The sequence below is a fragment of the Petromyzon marinus genome, chromosome 12 (assembly GCF_048934315.1).
Source record: "Petromyzon marinus isolate PM22_M1 ecotype Great Lakes invasive population chromosome 12, UKy_Petmar_22M1.pri1.0, whole genome shotgun sequence".
In the NCBI taxonomy this organism is placed as follows: domain Eukaryota; kingdom Metazoa; phylum Chordata; class Hyperoartia; order Petromyzontiformes; family Petromyzontidae; genus Petromyzon; species Petromyzon marinus.
In genome coordinates this window covers 6,388,557-6,409,335 of record NC_133678.1, presented here as the reverse complement: position 1 = coordinate 6,409,335, position 20,779 = coordinate 6,388,557, and the positions used below count along the sequence as shown (strand labels likewise).

General features: G+C 45.0%; 1 protein-coding gene across 2 annotated transcripts in view; it reads left to right on the top strand.

Moving 5' to 3' along the window:
- The window catches only part of LOC116941631 (peroxidasin homolog), a 64,886-nt gene extending 44,520 nt beyond the window's left edge, over positions 1 to 20,366 (top strand). For both annotated transcript variants that reach the window (XM_032952898.2, XM_032952897.2), the window contains 9 exons: positions 1,056 to 1,164; positions 1,834 to 1,991; positions 5,370 to 6,882; positions 8,000 to 8,134; positions 9,430 to 9,638; positions 14,565 to 14,688; positions 15,299 to 15,410; positions 16,581 to 16,694; positions 18,583 to 20,366. In XM_032952898.2, the coding sequence (XP_032808789.1) occupies positions 1,056 to 1,164; positions 1,834 to 1,991; positions 5,370 to 6,882; positions 8,000 to 8,134; positions 9,430 to 9,638; positions 14,565 to 14,688; positions 15,299 to 15,410; positions 16,581 to 16,694; positions 18,583 to 18,696 (2,588 nt within the window). In that variant the 3' untranslated portion in view covers positions 18,697 to 20,366. The remainder of the gene's footprint in view (positions 1 to 1,055; positions 1,165 to 1,833; positions 1,992 to 5,369; positions 6,883 to 7,999; positions 8,135 to 9,429; positions 9,639 to 14,564; positions 14,689 to 15,298; positions 15,411 to 16,580; positions 16,695 to 18,582) is intronic.
- Positions 20,367 to 20,779: the final 413 nt, after the last annotated feature.

Genomic DNA, 20,779 nt, shown 5'->3' with positions numbered 1-20,779 from the left:
TGCCAAGCATGCCATAAATAAATGTACTTTCACACGTAAAACCACGTAGCCACATTTAAGAAGAAGTTTTTTTTTTAAAGTCGGTTTGGTACAGCTTTAATGAACGTGGCGCATATTCCTGTGTGTTTTTTTTTTGTTTTTCCCGGAGAGTAATGGCTCTTTGAATGGGCATGCAGTCGAGCTTCGCTAACGCTATCCGACGTGCTGCATGTGGTGCTTTGGTGGCTAGGCACTGTTTTTTTTCTCTCAGCTGTCCTTAATTCTCTCCCTGTCCTCTGCTGATACAGATAAAGATCACACGTTTACGGTGTCTGGTGGGCGACCAAAAGGTCTCCGCTTGTAACCAGACGTGGAATTAAAGCATTGTGTGTGATATACAGCGCTGTGGCATGTGTAATTAAGCCTGCAGTCCATGCCTCTGAAGGGTAAAGCTTGCGGATCTCTGGGGCAAAGCACAGTGCTGCGGATCAGCAATACCGATCGCCTGGGTTCTTATTTTATTCATGAAACATTTATAGAATTTGCTGTAATGGAGAAGTCTCAGCCGTTTACTGTTGCGACGAAGAAATGCTTGGTCATCTTATCCCAACTTTGTACCGATTGTGCTGTCAACATCGTGTAATGAGATGAAGTATTGATTCGGATCCCTCACAGAGCAGAGAACCTCTTTATTGAGAATGGCCCACATAATTGGATATCGCAGAGTTACAGCTGATATCCCCTCAAGTGGTCCACACAATCGGGGTGCAGCACTTTTCCACCTGTTCAGCATATATGGCATAGATTTTGCTTGAGTCTTAAACGTGTGACAGCTACATATATGTGTGACATGTTGCAGCAATCATAAAACATGTAATTACGTAAACAATGCAGCATTTTTATTTCCATAAAACATTAGGTTATGTAGGTTTGTGTCTTGCGGGGCAGGGCAAGTGAGTTCTGCGTACCTACATGCCTGTCGTTTTGTTGTTTTCCTCTCGTTCTCAGGCTAGTTTAAAGCAAAGGCTGCTTGACCGTTTTACAATGATAAATATTTGTGCTGTTTTCCTACTTAGTCCCTGAGGGGAATCGCACGGGAGACTCCTTCGTCGAATCATCCATACAAGAAGCCATTTTTAGCGTTGATAGTGCCATCAATTCCACCCGCCGAGAGCTCTTTGACAGGTGAGCACAGCATCTTATCCCGTTTGTTTCGCGTTGGTTTTTCTTTTTGCACACAGTATTGAGAAACGGAGTTGCATCTCTACGTCTGACTCGCGTGTATTTGTATTGCTCTTTTAAAATGTTTGTGCGAGAAATACATCCTGTTAATGCACAATAGGCATATACACCAGTCAGAAAGCGGGCACGGAGGCCATTGTAAATTTTGTTTATCGGTGCATGTTCAGTGGCTGTTTTTGACAAATGAAGTAAAAACATTTTTTTTAATGCAAGAATTATTTTGCCTTTGGGACATTTAATCGTTCAAGTGTAGGAAACCACCACTATTAAATTACATTTTTTGCATCGCACAGTAGAATAAAGTATGCATATAAATGTATAGATATGCATTGTTAAAAGTTTTATGTTTTTTTCTCATCCGGCAAAAGGAAAAAAAAATCCTTTAGAGATTTAATTTCATTTAGCATGCATGAGAAATGCCAACTATTCAAAGGTTAAAGCAAAATGAAAAGAAAGCTGTACAAAAAATCCAATTCAAGGAAAAGCCAGGCTGTGCCGAATAAAAGGTTTCGGGAGTCGAGCGTAATTAAAATCAATGTTGGAGGTGGCCAGGGTCTATTTGGCCACTGGATTCGTTAAGTCTCCCGCGCGGCACGTCTCTCTGCCGCTCAGGAATCCTCGGACTCCCAATGACCTGCTGGCTTTGTTCCGCTACCCGCGGGACCCTTTCACGGTGGAGCGGGCCCGCGCCGGAGAGATCTTCGAGAGGACCCTGCAGATCATTCAGGAGCACGTCCGCGGTGGCCTCAAGGTGGACATGAATGGCACAGGTATATGTTGGCCTTGAACGCTGCTCGCTGTTCAACTCGACAATCCCGGTCAGTGGGATGCCTCTAAACTGCTCTTCGGATAGAAGGCAATCGGGTAATAATACTCATTGTGATGATGATGATAATAATAATTATTTAGCCTCGCTGGGTCTCAAGACTTGTTTGCTTATGTTCAGCCAATTCCTTGATTGTTATTGCGTATAAAAGGTGATTGCCTAGCCAGAGAAAGCGCTCGCACAAGCAAGAGAACACTCCAATTTGGAGGCCTATCATAAATCTACTTGCTGTACTGCCTCATACGGAGCGCCTAGTTGGCCTGCATTCGAGTGCCTCATGCATACGATAGCGCCACCTTTGCATAATTCACCAAAACCTAAGTCACTGTAATACGGGCAGCACTGACTTACCAATCCTGTATAAAACAATTATATAAATAGAAATTAGTTTTTTTTTAATAGGTGTTTACTCACTATAGTTTGCGTGTGTGTATTTAAAAAAAAAATATAAGCCATATTTTGTTAAATCCATTTAGCATTATCAAAACTGCAACCAATTAAAAAAAAATAATTGGAAAGGCGAAGGTGCAGTCCTGTGATTTCTTGGTCATGCCACAGTTGGCAGAAGGGCCTCCACGAGAGGGAGCTCTAGAGAGGCCCACGGCAGGGTATTGGCCTACTCTTCCATGCTGTACAGATATCTCGGTAGAGGTTGCAGTACCCACACTTTAACCCACCGCCACGCAACTTGACGATCAACTGACTGTGGTTCTACCCCTCCATATTGTCGCACCGCGGGACCTCTAGATCTTAAGTCCAGTGCGCTAACCATTACAAAGATAAAGACAAAGATCCCCCGTATAGGCTGTAACAGACTGTAGGGGCAAGTGCTGTTAGCGAGCACCTATGAAGGCCGGAACGGTACACAAGGGGGTGGGTGGCCAGCACCACGCCCGACCGCCTTTGTCTCCCTAGTTGCGATGTTTACACACCGCACCAGATACTCATTTGAGGCTGAGTCGACCTAGGGGAGGCCCGGGACCGGTTCAGATAATCGTCACTGGTGTTGGCCGTGAGCGGGATTCGAACCCGGGTCGCCAGGTTCATAGCGCAGCATAGCGCTAACCGCTACACTATCGCTCCCACAAACCATTACACACACACACATCATCCATAATTTATTTTAAATATGCGCTTTCATCTGTGTAACTACATGGGATCGCCCGTAACTTGCTCGGAAAACTTTCCCTCACGTGCAGCAGTAAAAATTCCCCTTGTGCTCCAGTCATTTCCCTGCACAGAGGAAAGCTGCACAGAGAGTTTTTTGTTTTGTTTTAACAACCGTGGCTACTTCCAGCAAAAGCCTCAGCGCTGGCACAAACGCGTCATTGTGCACCTCCTCCTCCCCCCCCCAATTGAGAATAGGGGGGCCCCCAACGCTCGGCACGTACACGGCACAGCAAGGGTTGAGCCAAGTGTCCACACAATTAACGTGCTGCTGCTGCTGCTGCTTGAGAACCCGCAAGGGGTGTGCTGCGTGGTGACACGGCGACACACTGGGCAACACCGGAGAGGCCTGGTCCTGCTTGTCGGCGATGAATCTTGGGCGCGGAAGCGAGTGCATTAGCACTGGATCGGCCCTTGCGTTTTATCCATTACGTGTGCTATTGGGGGGACACGCAAGGTCAATGTAATAGGTGAGGTGGGATTTCTAAGGCAATTTCTTACAGTAATTGCTAGTGCTGGAGAGGAGTGGAGGGGGCAGAGGGACGCTGAGAGAGTGCGGCTGCCGGCAGTTGTTACTTCTCGGCAGAGCCTGTGAACGTATTGGCTGGACAAGTGTCCTGGAACACGAGTAGGTCTAGAAAAGCCATAATGAAAGGTTGTTTGGCTGCCTCACTTCCTTTCGGTTGCCTCATCATCATCATTCGTTGTGTCTTTTATGGAGTTGTATGTATGTTGAACGTCCTTCGCACCATACGAGGCCAACCAATCGGAGGTGCGGGGGAAGGACAACAAACTAAATACAAAAGCTGTTCTAAAGAAATGGGTTTTCAATCTAGATGATTTAAAAGTGCATTATTCCTGTGGCTTCCTAATATCGGGAGGAAGAGCATTCCAGACGAACGCAGAAGCGCATCTGAACGCGCGCAATGTGGTGACCAGTCTTTGTTTGATGGCCAGCTAAGAGCCGCTGTGAGGATGATCGGAATTCACGTGATGGTTTCTGCTCCCTGACGAGATCAGCAAGGTATTGTGGTTCATTTGTGACAAGCACTTTGTGTGTAATGAGTGCGACATTATAAATTGATTGTCAGCTGTCAAGTACAGGTGTGCTCCTGCATGTAGCCAAGATCAGAAGTAGAAGCCGTCTTGGCACTCGGATTTATCGAAGCGCACTCTGCAAGGACACACTATGACGAGAGAGTTGTCCAGGATAACCTGGGGCATTAAATCGCTGCCACGCTTCGGATCTTAGAAAATATGCTTTAGTTTGGCTGTTTGAGCCGTTGACGTTCACATTGAATCGTAAGAATCCTAAACGTTTAGCATGTATGGATTTCACGACCAATGTTATGATTGATTTTTGATTCGGGTTACTCAAGTAAAATGTGTATCGTAAACTCTCCTCCACCCTAATTCTAGATTTGAAGCGTGACTTTACCGAAAAAAAACAAAGAGTATCTCCTCCACCCACCAAAGGCAACGAATAATGTCGTCACGTGAACAAACGTACAAATGTATTACTGCCCATGTGCTGAAGTGGTAGTAAACGTCACCTGACGGGTTCAGTGATGACGTCGTCCTGCACTATTTAAGACCGGAAGCAGGAGGATGGCTTCACTATTCTGGCAAATCGCCCGACGATGCTGGTTGATGTAATTACCAGCGAAACGTCGTACTACTCAAATTGTAAATGTTGTGGATTTACTCTCCAGCACACCGGTGGGCTGAAGTAGTAACTATGTGGCGGTTTGTTTACGTGACAAATCCCTTACTAATTAGCTGTGTCGGGTGGTGGAGGGTTACGACACATTTGTGCGATCTAACCCAAAAACCTTTATTATGAAAAATATTGGTCTCAAAAGCCTACGTGTTAAACAAACTGCCCACGTTTGATTCACGTGGCAGCTTCATTAATTGGCCATCAGTGGTGTGAGCAGGCATTTCCAGGGTTGCACCTTTACCTGTTGCGGCCACGGTACATGGTTTGCAAGGACAAAACAAGGTGTTATGTTTTATGGCAGAAGCGACTTGAGCAAGCAATTCCAGGCGCTCTAACCTTTACCCCTTTTGACCTTTTAAACGTATGAGCATCTCCCCGCGGAAGAAACAACGACGAAAGCCACATCTTTCACTGTGAACTCTCCGCGTTGTGCAGCCTACAACTACCACTACAACAACCTGGTCTCTCCCTACTACCTCGACCTCATCGCCAACCTGTCGGGCTGCACGGCCCACCGCCACGTGCCCAACTGCTCCGACATCTGCTTCCACCGGCGCTACCGCACGCAGGACGGCACCTGCAACAACCTGCAGCACCCCATGTGGGGCGCCTCGCTCACGGCGTTCGAGCGCCTCCTCAAGCCCGTCTACGAGAACGGCTTCAGCGCGCCCCGCGGCCTCGGCGGCGCGGCCCTGCACAACGGCCACCAGCTGCCCCTCCCGCGCGTCATCTCCACCACCCTGGTGGGCACCGAGACGGTGACGCCCGACGACCGCTACTCGCACCTGCTGATGCAGTGGGGCCAGTTCCTGGACCACGACATGGACCTCACGGTGGCGGCGCTGAGCCAAGCGCGCTTCTCGGACGGGCGGCCGTGCTCCGAGGCGTGCACGGACGACCCGCCGTGCTTCCCCATCGCCGTGCCGCCGGACGACCCGCGCGTCCGCGGCGGCGGCGCCCGCTGCATGTTCTTTATCCGCTCGAGCCCCGTGTGCGGCAGCGGCATGACATCGCTGCTCATGAACTCTGTGTTCCCGCGCGAGCAGATCAACCAACTGACGTCGTACATCGACGCGTCGAATGTTTACGGCAGCACGGAGCGCGAGTCGGCGGAGGTGCGCGACCTGGCCAGCCAGCGTGGTTTGCTCAAGCAGGGCGTCATCCAGCGCTCGGGAAAATCCCTGCTGCCTTTCGCCACCGGGCCACCCACGGAGTGCATGAGGGACGAGCGCGAGAGCCCCATCCCTTGCTTCCTGGCGGGCGACCAGCGCGCCAACGAGCAGGTGGCCCTCACTGCGCTGCACACGCTCTGGCTCCGGGAGCACAACCGCATCGCCACCGAGCTGCTGCGGCTCAACCCGCACTGGGACGGCGACACCATCTACCACGAGGCGCGCAAGATCGTGGGTGCCCAGATGCAGCACATCACCTACGCGCACTGGCTGCCCAAGATCCTGGGGGACGTCGGCATGAAGAGAATGGGCGACTACCGGGGATACGACCCCAACGTCAACGGCGGCATCTTCAACTCGTTTGCCACGGCCGCCTTCCGCTTCGGCCACACGCTCATCAACCCCGTGCTGCACCGCCTCAACGAGAACTTCCAGCCCATCCCCGAGGGCCACCTGTCGCTGCGCCAGGCGTTCTTCTCGCCGTACCGCGTGGTGAACGAGGGCGGCATCGACCCGCTGCTCCGCGGCCTGTTTGGCGTCGCCGGCAAGATGCGGGTGCCGGCCGAGCTGCTGAACCTGGAGCTGACGGAGAAGCTGTTCCACATGGCGCACACGGTGGCGCTCGACCTGGCCGCCATGAACATCCAGCGCGGACGGGACCACGCCATCCCGCCCTACAACGACTTCCGCGTCTTCTGCAACCTCACCGCGGCGGCCGACTTCGAGGATCTCAGGAATGAAATAAAAAATCCAGACGTTCGAGAGAAATTGAGGAGGTAGGGGCTTTGTTGATGATATCAATAATTGTAACCATTTCCCGCTCCGAGGACATAAGCGTACGTCATCAGTTTTTCTTCCGGTTTCGTTTTGATGATGTACACGTACATCGTCGGAATGGAATCGGAAGAATAACTAAAATTTAATAACTTTATCTTGTACCGAGGCTCCGACAAGGCCATGCAGGAGGGTTTGTGGCACAGTTTGGCAGCAGCTATAATAGAGTCCGGTCGTGTCACTACAGTTCTTTGTGGTGAGTACGATGTGTTTAAAAACAATGGTGCTATGTCTCTGTAAAGAAAATAAACGTTGGGCCGATTGTGCATTCCGAGATTCAGAGGTAAACGGGACCCACCCTGCAACTTTCAGACATTTCCGAACGGGAAAGGGTTAGGAGCGTTAAAGTGATTTGACTTTTATATTTACTTGTTTTAAATTTCGGATATAAATACCCTCTAGAGCTTTGTTTGTTAAAGGCCCTTCCATCAGTATTGGCGTAAGCAAGCGATTAAGAGTTGCTTCACCTTTACCTTTGCAGCTGTACAGGGGATAAATGTTTTTTTATGATATGGTCGAAGTAAATATTAATGTAAACTTTAATAAATGCGGCGTGTGTATATGTACCAAGTATACCGTCAAAGTCAAGAAAGGTTTCACTCTAATCAGGCGTGCAGTGTAGATGAAATAACTCATTAGTCTGGATTTAAACAGGTGACAGAATTGGAAATATTAATAGCAAAGATTGTATTACGCCTCTTGTTGTGTGAATTCATTTTTACTGAGAAACTGCAGAAATGCTGTTAAAAAGTCCACTATCAATACTCGCACCGTAATATACCCTTGAATAAATCAAGAAACTCTGGCGAATTTAATATCACATCAACAAAACAGTGTAAAAAAAAAACGAAACCTAATAGGTTACGAATATAACTACACTTTCCTCTGTGGGCCAAACCCACGTGCCAAAACTATCCGAACACAATCCCCTCTGAATGCTCTTGACGGCTTTGACACGCAGTAGGGTCTTTTGAGCGTTACAGTTCGAGAGCTCGGCGCGACTTGCCACAAAAAAATTGTCACTCGACTTGTCCCCATGTGGCTTTTCCTTTTCGTCAGGCTGTACGGCACCCCTCTCAACATCGACCTGTGGCCTGCCCTCATCGCCGAAGACATCATCCCCAGCACTCGCGTGGGGCCCTCCCTCATGTGCCTCTTCCTCACGCAGTTCAGCCGACTACGCGACGGAGACAGGTGATGAGCGCCCGCTCGCAGATACCGGCGGAGGTGATCCGTCAACCCCGCGCCAACGCTCCCATCGCAAGCTCGGATGTTTCAATGCAGACCTTTTTGCGGTTTGTATGTCGGTTTAGAAGCGTCGTTGGTGAAAACATGTAGAAGCGCAAAATTCCGGTCATGTATAAATAAAAATAAATGCGTAGTCCAGCCTGTTTACTTTCCTGGCCTGACTCTGCTGGCGAGAGCCAGAAGGTCAAAACCGCTTCAGATTTTTGCATGTGTAAACGAGTGCCGCTGGATAATGTTGGTCTGGAGAGTCAATAGGGTGATGGAATGAATCTCTTCCTTTATGCGTGGAGACGCAGAGCAGAGTTAAGTTTCTACATGTTTCGTGAATTTTGCTTGGGTTACATTTTTCGACTCAGTTTTTTGGCAAACGAACACTCAAAAAGGTAGGCGCAATTGGAATTTCCACAAAATTCTGTGTATGTTTCCTTTTTTAAATGTGCATGTTTGCGATTATATACATTATTCACAATTGCGACCACATCTTGGAATGTTCATCAGCATGTTTTAGAGCCACATTTAAACCAGGCAACTAGGTCATTTAATCATTAATGGATATCTCTTGACATTGCCCTTTCATGTTTTATCACAGCCACACTAAGCTTTTCTGAACATCAGCTTGCTAAATTATTAAATTTAATTAGATAATTAGATTCCGCCAGATGATTTTCTCCCTACACTCTTTAAGTCAAGGAGGTGGAGTGGGGGGAGGTTGTTTGACCCTACTTCCCCATTGCTGTTCAGATTTCACTCTTCACTGATTTTAGCCATCGCCGGGAATGACACTGGGGTCACAAGGTTCATAGTGCAGTGTGCGAGTCACCATGTTACTGCTGCCCCCCCCACCACCCCGTGATTTACTCAGCTGCGAGAATAGCCTAGCAGCAAATCCGGCACAGCAAAATAATTTGAAGTTAATTGTAAACTACAACTGTAATTAGAGCATTTCGCACCTCCGATTAGAACGGTTGGCTACGTGCGGTGCGAAAGAGGTTCAAATGCATACATGCATTTGATGCACGCACCCGTGAGTTAAAAAAGGTAACGTTTTAACACGTAGGGTAACATTTGTCACGTTATTTCATAAATCGACAAATGAGATGTTCGAAGTGAAACAACAGATGTGTGTCGACCTTTGGCACGTTAACATAAAATCGACGTCGACACGTACATCATCGTCGATGCTGTCGTTCGTTCCCCCCCCCCCCCCTATCACGCCCATCGTCCGATGGTGACGGGCGTAGATTTTGGTACGAGAGCCCCGGAGTCTTCACTCCAGCGCAGCTTACCCAGATCAAGCAGGCCTCGCTGGCCCGCGTGCTCTGCGACAACGGAGACAACATCACCAGGCTCCAGCGAGATGTCTTCACCGTGGCCGAGTTCCCGCACGGATACGTCAGCTGCGACACCATCCCACGGATAGATCTGCGCCTGTGGAATGACTGCTGCGAAGGTCAGGTCCTTGTTCGGGCAAACGTTGATTTAAAGATCAGGGGTGTCGCCACGCTGTGTGAAGTCGGGTTTGTTCCAATGGCCAATGGTTCCCGGTGGTTATTGGTTAGGTTACAGATAGGATCTTTGAAGTTCCCCCCACCCTCCCCCCAATTCATCATGGATAAGATATATGGTTTCTACTACACTGTAATTATGCTATTCTACGAAACTGTTGGTTAATGACTCCATACTTGGCGTACTGTTTGTGCGCTCCCGTGTAATCAAAGGCTTCCAGCATCAACATAATCAGCATTCGTTCCTTTGTTGTCCTGTCATCCATTACACCCACAATGGCTGTGTCCCTGATTGAGATTGCACAATGGGCTAGTGTTATGTAGTTGCAAGCTTTCATAGTTGCAATTTTCAGTGGCGTGGGTTAAGATATAATTGGACACATTGCGGCTGATATTTCCTGAACGTGTTCGATTAGCTACATCATTAGACCTTTTTTTCCCAGTACCAAAATATAATAATAGGGTTTTTCCCCTTTTTTTCTGGCAACAAAACTGAAACCTTTTTACAAGGATTCGTGTCTGCATTAACCACAATACCTGCAGTCAAAATGCAAACAAAACATACTATGATAATATATGCATTGTCCTTGAAAAGAAAGCCGTCCCTTGCTGTGGACCAATCAGTTTCAAGGACAATGCGGTTAATGCAGACATGAATCCTTGTAAAAAGGTTTCAGTTTTGTTGCCAGAAAAAAGGGGAAAAACCCTATTATTGTGTTCGATTAACTTTGAAATAAGGCATGTTACCTTGGGAAGCCTCACTGAGTCTCAAGACTCTTTTTTACGGAGGGTCCTGCTGCATTGTGACATTTGCCCAATTCTAGCACTGAGTGTCTGGCTTCTTGCGGGAGGAAACCGGAGCGCCTAGAGAAACCGCCCCTGGCAGATCTGTAGTGAGAGAGATTCCAAAACATTCATTGCTGCACTTCCATTTCCTGACCACCTTCTAGCCAGCCCCAACCTTTGCTATTCCCAATGAGTTTTCCAATAAGCTAAAAACCATAAACTATTTTTTTTATTTTAGAAGGAAAGGCCCACTGAACTACGGTGCTTTTTTGAGAAGCGACCTGACCACGAATGATCGCTCAACAAAGTGGCTTATCGCGTGCAAATTTAAAGCAGCCAAATACTCTAAATGCATCTAAAGTCTAAATGTGGAGGGAAAAACCGGAGGACCCGGAGAAAAATCCACACAACCACGGGGAGAACATGTACACTCCAAATATACAACAGGCATTAGGGTCGGGATCGAACCTACGACCTCCTGTGTCCCTGGTGAGGTAGTTAACATCTCGCCACCATGGTGCCCTAATCAAGTACTGACCAGGCTCTACCCTGCAAAGAGATAAATTCACCCCCCGTCTAGGAAAAACATGGATCCCCTGGGGATCTCAACTAAGCATGCGGTGTAGGGGGAAAACAAGAATAGAATCAGGAAAACTTGCCCCATCCACTCTGTAAAATCGCACCTTGCTTAGCTGTCAAATCAGGTGGAGATAATGGTGTGATATAGGTTATATAATAAGGGCACGTGGTATATCCACGAGAAATGTAGAATTGTTTTTATTATCAAGATACGGACTGAGACGCTACAGTCATCTGATTGTAGTGGATACATATATTTTACAAAGGCAGTCGCAGTAAAACTACATTGTACCAAGGAGTGGTTGAGAGGCACAGTGAAAGCAGGTGGCTTCTTTCCAATCTGACATTGAGAGTACAGTACCTTGTTTTTTAGTCTTGGATGAAAAAACAATAAAATTAAAGCACTTACCGAATTAATGCTGCAGATTAGTGGCAAACCCCTAACTCATAGTGCCACTGTAGGAGCAGTGTGGGGAAGCTTTGTGTTGCCCTTTAATGCTATCTTGAAAATGCATTTTTCTAAACTTGTGGATGATTAAATTACGAATAAATTAATTACTGTAATAGTTACGCAGTGCATCATGATTCGATGGCGTGCGAAGTGGTGCAACTGATGTGCAAAATGTTATCGTATTAAAATGCAAAATCAAATCTGAATACTGGAGAGATAATTGCTTGGAAACTTTGTTTGAATTTAATTTGTTTAGTGATGAAGTCATTTGTACATTGATATGATTAGATCAGTTGGGAGCTTTGTTTTTGGGAGGAGCTGAAAACATGGTTTGGAATTTGATTACACTGCACTTTAAACGTGGACTTCATCATGCTATACTGATTATAGCACTCAGTACATTCTCACCCTTTAGCTCAATCATATTTCTAGATGTAATCTGAAACGGTCTTACGTAAGCTACAATTAAAATGTTTTCTACTATGTGGCAAAATGAAAAATATAGGAATGTATGGATATTTGCAATATTTTTTTCTTCACCATTGCCATTTCAACCATATATAATGTTTACATCTTATTAGTTTTGCGCTCAACATTTGCATGTATTAGCATGTGTTAGTCAAAATACACCAAAAAACCCCACTAAAATATGCTAAAAGACTTGCACTGCACTGTTTAACATGCTGTGTACAAGTGATAGCCCCTTTGAAACTACTGGAAAGCTTTTCATTAAAATGCTGCGCATGGATAATTAAAGTGCTTGACATATGTAATGAATACTTTCACCTTTTTGAATAATATGAATTTATTTCCAGCATCATGGCTGGCTTTTATGTCATATGCAGCTGCATATTTACCGATGTCTTTGCGAAGCGGGCTTATTGTTGGATATATTTAAAGGGACGCATAGGGAGCCTTCCCAGTATATTTCATATTGATATATATCAGTGTATCCCCAGAAGTTGAGAATTATAGGGGAAGGGGTGTAGAGGCCAGTGCTGAATTTGCAGTCATATGGGTTCCACGCTTTATTTGTGGGTCAGTTGCTGACGGTCTGATTTAAAGAGAAGGGCACTTGGGGATGTGTGGAGCTTGCGGATAGAGGGCATGCAGGGCAGGGGGTGTCTAAATACCACGGGGAAGTCCTTGCTTTATGGTAAAGTGGACTTTTTTCTGCTTCCCAAAGGGCGGGATGATGTTGATGTTTGTTTTTGGGTTAGTCTTGGCCTCCTAACAAATAACATGGGGTTTTCACCACTCCGTTGATAATATTTTGTCAATTAAGAGTTTCGAGAAAGGCAAAGCGCGTTTAAAATTCGCATGATGTTGGCCGAAGAAGAGGGGCAGGTAGTTTTCATTGATGAAATTGATTGTTTTCAACCTTTTGCCTGTGCAATTTACTTTAAAACCTGTTCTTATTGATGAAAATGTTGGAAAAAACCAATTCCACAAATTCTTACGGATCTTAAAAGCTTGAAGTTGTAAATCATCAGTGCTTATAGACATTTTTTTCTTTAGAAGCGGTGAAAAAAAACCACACAAAATGCTTTGCATCTCTTCCTTGTCATTTGCAATAACGAGATAGAAATAAAACACTACACAAACAATTGTGATGGACTATGGATCGCCAGTCTGGGGGAGTTAACAGAGAATCCCATTCATTCAGCAATGCGAGTACCACTGCTCCAAATCTGTCATCGGAGTGATAAATGATGAGCACACCGCTGTGACCTTTCTAACACAACCATTTTGCAGCACTGCTAACGAGACGTGCCCTGTTTTACAGGATTACTTGTGTCGAGGAGAAATTTGCGATGTTACGCAGGACGCTACTCAAAGCTGTCCGTGACGAGGAAGCGTGCGTAGCGTGTGTTCTCGAAGCTGATTTGAATATCCCGACAGCTGACTGCATCTGTATTAACAAAGTGACCGCCTCCTCCTCCCCCACCATTCCAGCTCTGTCGCAACGAGTTTTTTGCATCAACACAAAGTCGTTATCTAGACTTATTAATTTTATCCACGTGTCTTGTTCTATATTTTTCATGAGCTGTCGTCTTTAGCCGTCTAATGCTATGCCTCGCTGCATCACGTGTTCTTGGGCGTGATGTCCGACGTTTTCGTCCCTGAAGCTCGCTACACGTGGAACGAAATGTTGGAAACTGTGCCGAGCCACGCGCGGCACAACCCGAAAACACATCGCAGAGCAGTACGGCACAACAGCGTCAACCTGCACAGTACCTTTTTACGCTCGGCTGATTTCGACTGCAGAAACGTGGTTATACTTTTATTACCACCGACGATTTATGATTGCAATATTATTATAATGCGTGTAAATGTTGCCTGTAATGAGCACCTTCATCTTTACGCGTTAAAAAAAAACACTTTACGTAAGTGCCCATTACAAAAAGAAAAAGACAATTCATAACATTTACGATTTCTGTTTCATGTACGGAGTAAGATAAGCGATGCTTCTGTGGTCCAATGGTGAGCGAACTGGACTTTCCAGCTCGATTCGATCGAACGTCGTGGTACCTCCTACGAGCACAGTTGGCCGCGTACGGTGCGAAAGAAGTTCCACATGCATCCGTGGCAATTTCTTGCATCCACACATGCCTCCGGTCAACCCAGCAGCAACGAAGGGTGCGCCGCAGTTGAGCCGATCGGCAGACCGCGCGTGGCTGGGTGAAGTGTGGGTAACGCTCAACTCTACCTATATTTTTTTCGTTTTTATAGTTATTAGTTGTTGCAACTTTAAGACCTGCATGCACCCCGCCCCCCCCCCCCAACCCCTTTACTGGACATCGGTGAGAAAAGAAAAAAACCTTCATAGCAAATCGGAATTCCTCCAGGGTTAATAAAGATTCTGATTCTAGCCAGCATGGAAGAGTTGGATGACATACCCTCAAGAGGGGCTCTTTTGCGCTTTCCCTCGTGGGTGCTCTTCAACCAGCAGCTGCGTGAAGAGGAAATCGCAGGGCAACACCTTTAATACCCCTTCCTTATGTTGCTTTGAATCGATATTCAAATGCTTTTTCACCTTTTTGTTATGTGTCAGATTGCCGGACAAGGGGGCAGTTTCGAGCCATCTCTGGCCACTTCAGAACCAGACGCTCAACGGAATTCAGCTTCCCCGAAGATCAGCCGAGTCGGAGGAAACAAAAACGGGCGTCATCTCTTCGGTAGAGCATGGAACTGATTTTACTTTGCTCGGCACATTAACTCGGTAACGCTATGCACGAATCCATTGTCTTAGTCTTGCAGCAGGAAATCGCGCAATGCAAATGTCAACGCGTGTTTTCCGATGGTGAGTGTAAAACCCGTGGAATGTGTATTCTCCGGCTGCCAAAATGCACCTGGGAAACACTGACCTTGCCTACCTTCCACTTCATTAAACATATTGACTGGCTCAACAACACACAAACAGAAATTCATTTGAAGTCATAGCATGCACTACCCCGACAAAGGTGGTTTGCATGAAAGCAGATTGAGATGCCATTGATCACGTCAACTTTGAACTTGTCCACGGTGTTTGACTCCCCAACGACGCGTGTTCCACACGATCTGTTTAGAAAGCTCCCGTGTGTGATAAGCCGTCATATCCAGCCCACTAACGGTCACATGAGATGACAGTGCTATGGCCTTACGCTGACAGAGTCGTTGTGCTTTCGCAAGTAGGTCGAGAAAGACACGGTGCATGAATTATGCATGAAAACTTGAGTCAGCAAACCTCGGTTTATTTCATCTGCTGGTTAAAGGTAGCATCCTGACTGTTGTTTTACTGTCAACCAGAAACAGAGAGAAGCTCAGCAATGCGACGATTGAAGGAGACGCCGGGAGCTTCGGTGGCTACAAAAATTTCGTCTTGGACGTCCACAACACAATCGCATCCCTGCGGAATCAGGTGCGTCCGCTTAATGAGCAGTAGACATTTATTCGGTGTTAGTATGCCGCATACACGCATGCGCACATCGCATTAATTGTAATTGTTCTCACCTTGCAGTGGGAGTTTATAATCTAGACATTTGTAAAACTGATATCACTCTGCTGGCAATGTTAACTGTTAACGCACTCGACTTGCAATCCGGAGGTCGCCGGTTCTATTCCGTCTTCCGATTGCAGCCGTTGAAACAAAAGGGCATTGTTTCTCAAATTCCCATCCTCTCCCACCCCCCTTTTCTCACGGTGTGTTTTACGAAAAAAAAAACACAGCCTTGATGTTATCCGATGCTAGAGTAGCCGGGATGATTCTGCATCCGACTTGCACGTTAAGGGCCGCCCAGCATCCGTGAGAAGACCAGGCATAGCCCACATGCGTGTGTAGACTGCTATGGATGTCCAAATGACAAGCTACTTTGTTGAGCTATCATATGTGGCACGTCGCTTTTCAAAAATAAGTTAATACCTCAGCGGGCTTTGTTTGGTAAGATGTGGATGGTTTAGTTGTGTTTGTATGTGTTTTAAGTGCTTTGTTTACCTTTACATTCCTATCGTGTTTTTGTATTGTTTTTTCTGTTGTCATGCTCTTACCCCCCCCCCCCCCCCCCCCCCAATTGGACATCTGCGAAAAAATATATTTTATAACTCAACGGATTCCTCCAGTGTGAATACACATTCTGGGCAAGTGAGCTCTCTAAGCGGTTATGGAAACATGGCAATAGAGGGCGTTTTCTCACACGGGTCTTGGGGGGACCCTCTCATTGTAACGTTCACTCTTGCAGCAACATGTGGCGTGTCTTTTGCGACGATAAATGCGAGTATAATCGAAAACCAATGCGAGTGATAATAATAATAGCAGGGTTTTTCCCCTTTTTTCTGGCAACAAAACTGAAACCTTTTTTTACGAGGATTCGTGTTTGCATTAACCACAATACCTGCAGTCAAAATGCAAACGAAAAACACGCTCTGATAATATATGTGGCATTGTCCATGAAACTGATTGGTCCACCCACACCAGAGACAGCTTTCTCTAGAGCCTGGCCTCAATTTGTGCTAGAACAGATGACGCCAAAAGGCGTTCGATCCAATGCGAGTGCTTTGTGTTTTTTCTTCTTCTTCTTCTACTCCGAGACAGATCAGAGTGTTGGAGTCCCGTTTGAGTCGAGAACATTGCGTCACCACGGACGGAGGCAGACAGAGCGAGGGTAGCAGCTGGGACAAGGATGAGTGTACCAAGTGTCAGTGCAAGGTACGGGCATGGAAGCTTTGGCCGCGCCTGTGGAAACGACTACGTTACGAGTTACTCTTTGGTTCTTTCGGTAAAGTCACGTAGAAAATAAAATAATAACATTTCATTTCATTTTCTACGTGACTTTACCGAAAGAGTCATTCCTGCAGTCACGAAAGCTTCGAATCTAGTTTTTACGTCACGAGTCTTTATATTCCGTACTGCCGTGTGCTCTATTTGCTGCGGTGTTTGAGTGACGGGAGTTTCAAACGACGTGTCACAAAGCCGTGGGACTATTTCGACAGGTTACAAATGTACTTTCTCCGTGACATGATTGCAAGTCTTACAACTTTATTTGTATGGTTTCTGAGCATTGCATTTATATATGTAAAAAAAAACTAATTCTGGCTACAGTAGGAACTTAAATGTGCTTGCTTAAAAATATCGGACGATTTGGTATGTATGTTTGTTGAACTTATTTTGCACTGTACGTAGGCCAACCGTGCTTATTGGAGGTGTGGGGGAAGGACAACCAAATTAAACCCAACAAGCAGTTCTCAAGAAATTTGTTTCAATGTAGATTTTAAATATTTCGATTTAAAGCTTTCGTGACTGCAATGATTCATCTTCTTTGGTTCTTTTGGTAAAGTCACGTAGAATGATAATAAAATAATAAATTGATAAAATAAAATAACACAATAATATTATCGCGACGTTTCGGCCACAACACAAGCGGCCTTCATCAGGTGAAGGGGGGCGAGACTGTCTGGTAGGACAATTTATTATTTTATTATCAATTAATTATTTTATTATCATTCTACGTGACTTTACCGAAAGAACCAAAGAAGATTTTAAATAATTAATGTCACGAGTATTCAGCTAATGAGAATTGCTGCAATACTGGAAAAAGACAAATATTTGTGTGATAAGGTTCTGTCAGGATAAATTAATGTTATATTCTATCAATTGTTAATTTGTAGAACTCATATTAAACACACAATTGTTAAAGCATGCTAAAATTGCAAACACCCTCACTGCCTTCTAACGTTTATGTGTAAGTCACCATCATCCAAGGCCTTCTGACATTGGCACCATTCCTCACGGTCCTGTGGTGCCAAGTTTAATTTGAACGATTTCTACATTGTTATGCATTTGATCAATCTTATTAATGGATTTGGTTACCCATTCTTAGCAAACGTCCATGAAATTATTCTCTTCTAAAGGACTGTTGGGCATAGGTGTCATGTGCTGCTTATCAACCTTTAATAATTAAAAAAAAACATTACCTGCACAGTCCCCAATGTGAAACGACCAGGGCTCTCTCTAACCACGGGGGCTACTGGGAATGGCAACGTGTTTTACTGTCCAGTGAGGTAGATGATACAACAAAGAAAGAGATCCCCCGTACAGCTGTTGGTGCTGTTAGCAAGCGCCTATTAAGACCGGCACAGCACCCAAGACGGTGGGTGGCCAACACCACTCGTCGCCGCCTTTGTCTCCCCAGTACTGATGTTTGTACACTGCATCAGGTACTCATTGAAGGCTTAGTTGACCTACGGGAGGCCCAGCACCGGTTCAGATATTCATCACTGACGTTAGTCATCAGTGGGTCGCTGGTTCATAGCGCGATGTGCAAACCACGACTCTACCACTTCCCCACTTCATACATACACACACACACACTATCTTCAGTTTGTTTTGTGGATTTAGAATCTCAGTGGAATTGATGAGTGTAACGTGGGATTCAGGTTCCTGGAATTATTTTCCGCACACGCTTGGTATATATATAGTATATATTTTTTTGAGATTTGTGCTCCAAAAATATTTACAATCCTGTGGGGTCCTAGCGTATTTCTGGAAGGCGGCCATGAAACTAAAAAAAAGTATTGCCATTTATTTCCCCTGGCAGGACGGGCAGGTGATGTGCCTCATTGAAACCTGCCCTCGAGCAACCTGCCCCAACCCTGTAAAAATGGCAGGTCAGTGCTGCCCAGTCTGTCACGAATATCCTGAAGTAATCTGACTCGACAATGTGAAGACTTCGACAAATCGTACGTTACTTGCTTCGTTGTCATTTTTTACATAACTGATCTTGAATGAATATATATACTGCTTATCCTATCTGTAGCAACGCATGGTAGGATAAGTTCTTGTAATGAATGAGATACTACATCTCATTTGTACTACCTTTGGAAAACAACCATATTTGAAGAAAATGGAACGATTGAGTAAAATGGCACATGGAGTAATGTGTAAAATTATCATGCAATTCTGGAATATGCTTGATTCTTAATCGACATTTGGAGTGAAAGTGTTTTGCTGCACAATGCACCGTTTCAGTTCATATGCAGTTGGTTGGAACCTCAATGTTGTAACTGGGAAGTGCTTCGGTCTGTGAACATCAACGTGCCTGTGCATGATTGAATTAAGTGGTAATTTAAGTGGGGAGTATTTGTCATTTGTGAGTATATATGACATGGCAAAAGTGGAATGATTACTCAGGTTATAAGTACGCAAACTGTACTTACATTTTTCATTCTAAGTCATATACAGAGAATACAGTACAAGGACAAAAAGGTGGACACGTGTTAAACCGTTTTAACGTATTACACAGAAGTCATAAACATGTTTATGGCAAACAATTGACGGTGGTGTAAACCAGTATTATACCCAATGCCTGTGATATTTAGTGTAATGTTCCTGACCATTAACCATAGTAAAGTATAGTAACTTTGTGTCATCCAAGGCCAATGAGTGTATACGTGAACATGAAACACCACTGCCGTCTCCTTATCATTCGATCATTCTCCTCTCCTGAATATCCTTGAGCTGTATGCACAATTTCCCCCATTCTGGTTTCACGTGCTACAGATTATGTTGCAGAATACGGATGTGATTGCAAATTCTACAAAGGTGCATTTTTACTATCGTGTAATGTTTTTTTTAATGGAAGTCAAATTCCATGGTCATTTCTCCTTTTTGTAAGTTTAGTTCAATATTCAGTATTTTCAATGTCTCTTGATAGGTATGATAAGTAGTTAAGTCGAAGGTCATACCTGTAATGTACTAATAAACTGTAGGTATGGTCTTCCACAGTTGTGAAGGAAATGACGGTGATCTATGGTTTTGTAAACAGTTGAACTCTCATCTGCTGCACTATTACCCACGACTCTTATCGTCTTTGGAACCTATAAGGTCCACTACCTGCAACCGTGATCTTCCTATTATCCGTGATTATCTTAGGTTACTCCCCGTTCTGTATTGCAGAAAAGCCTCCTATTGTCCGCCAGTGTTAAGTGGATAAATATGGCCGTGTGGCAAATTCATACTATTATCTGCATTTATCCGTGTTACTTTCTTTTAGATAAATTGGAGTACATTTGTTGACAACATTGCAGACAATAAGATCTGTGATGCCTGTCCTCACTTCGCTGCAGATGAGAGAAATTCTACTCTTGTTAAAAAGAAGCTATTACATACAATGCCAGTACTTTAGTCAATTTTTACCAAAGATAACACCATTATAATAAGCCATGTCAACTGAAAAAAAAAACATTTGTTAATGCTTTTAATATAACTTGTTAATTGAAATAAGCTCCTTTGCAGTTATGTATTACGTATAGAGGAGTTGTTTTAGCATTTCTCAATGCAGTATCTAATGCCACACCAATAAACATTGTTTTTATTAAAATATGCCTTCTCACTTGTGTTTCTTTATCTCTTGATGTCGATTCATTTTTCACCTTCCTGTACCAAACTTATTTTCTGGCATCTCTTGCTCCCACATGCTTGCATTGTCATTTTTTAAATTTGCGTCTATTTGTGTCATGGCGAGACTAAAATATAGAGCTTAATTACACCTCTCCCTAACCTTTTCTCGCACCTCTTGCTCTCATATGGCATTTGCGCTGCTTGTTTGATCTGTGTGTGTTTCGTTCACGACAATTAACTACCTCGTTTGTTCGCTGTCCGATATTCCTCAAGGACCCAGGACCCGTTCTCTACAATATTGACGTGTTTGTCTTTATTTTATTGTTGCTCTGCTCACGCACCGGGAAATTGGCTAATTGGGATAATCTGTGTAACAAACAAAATAGACCCAAACC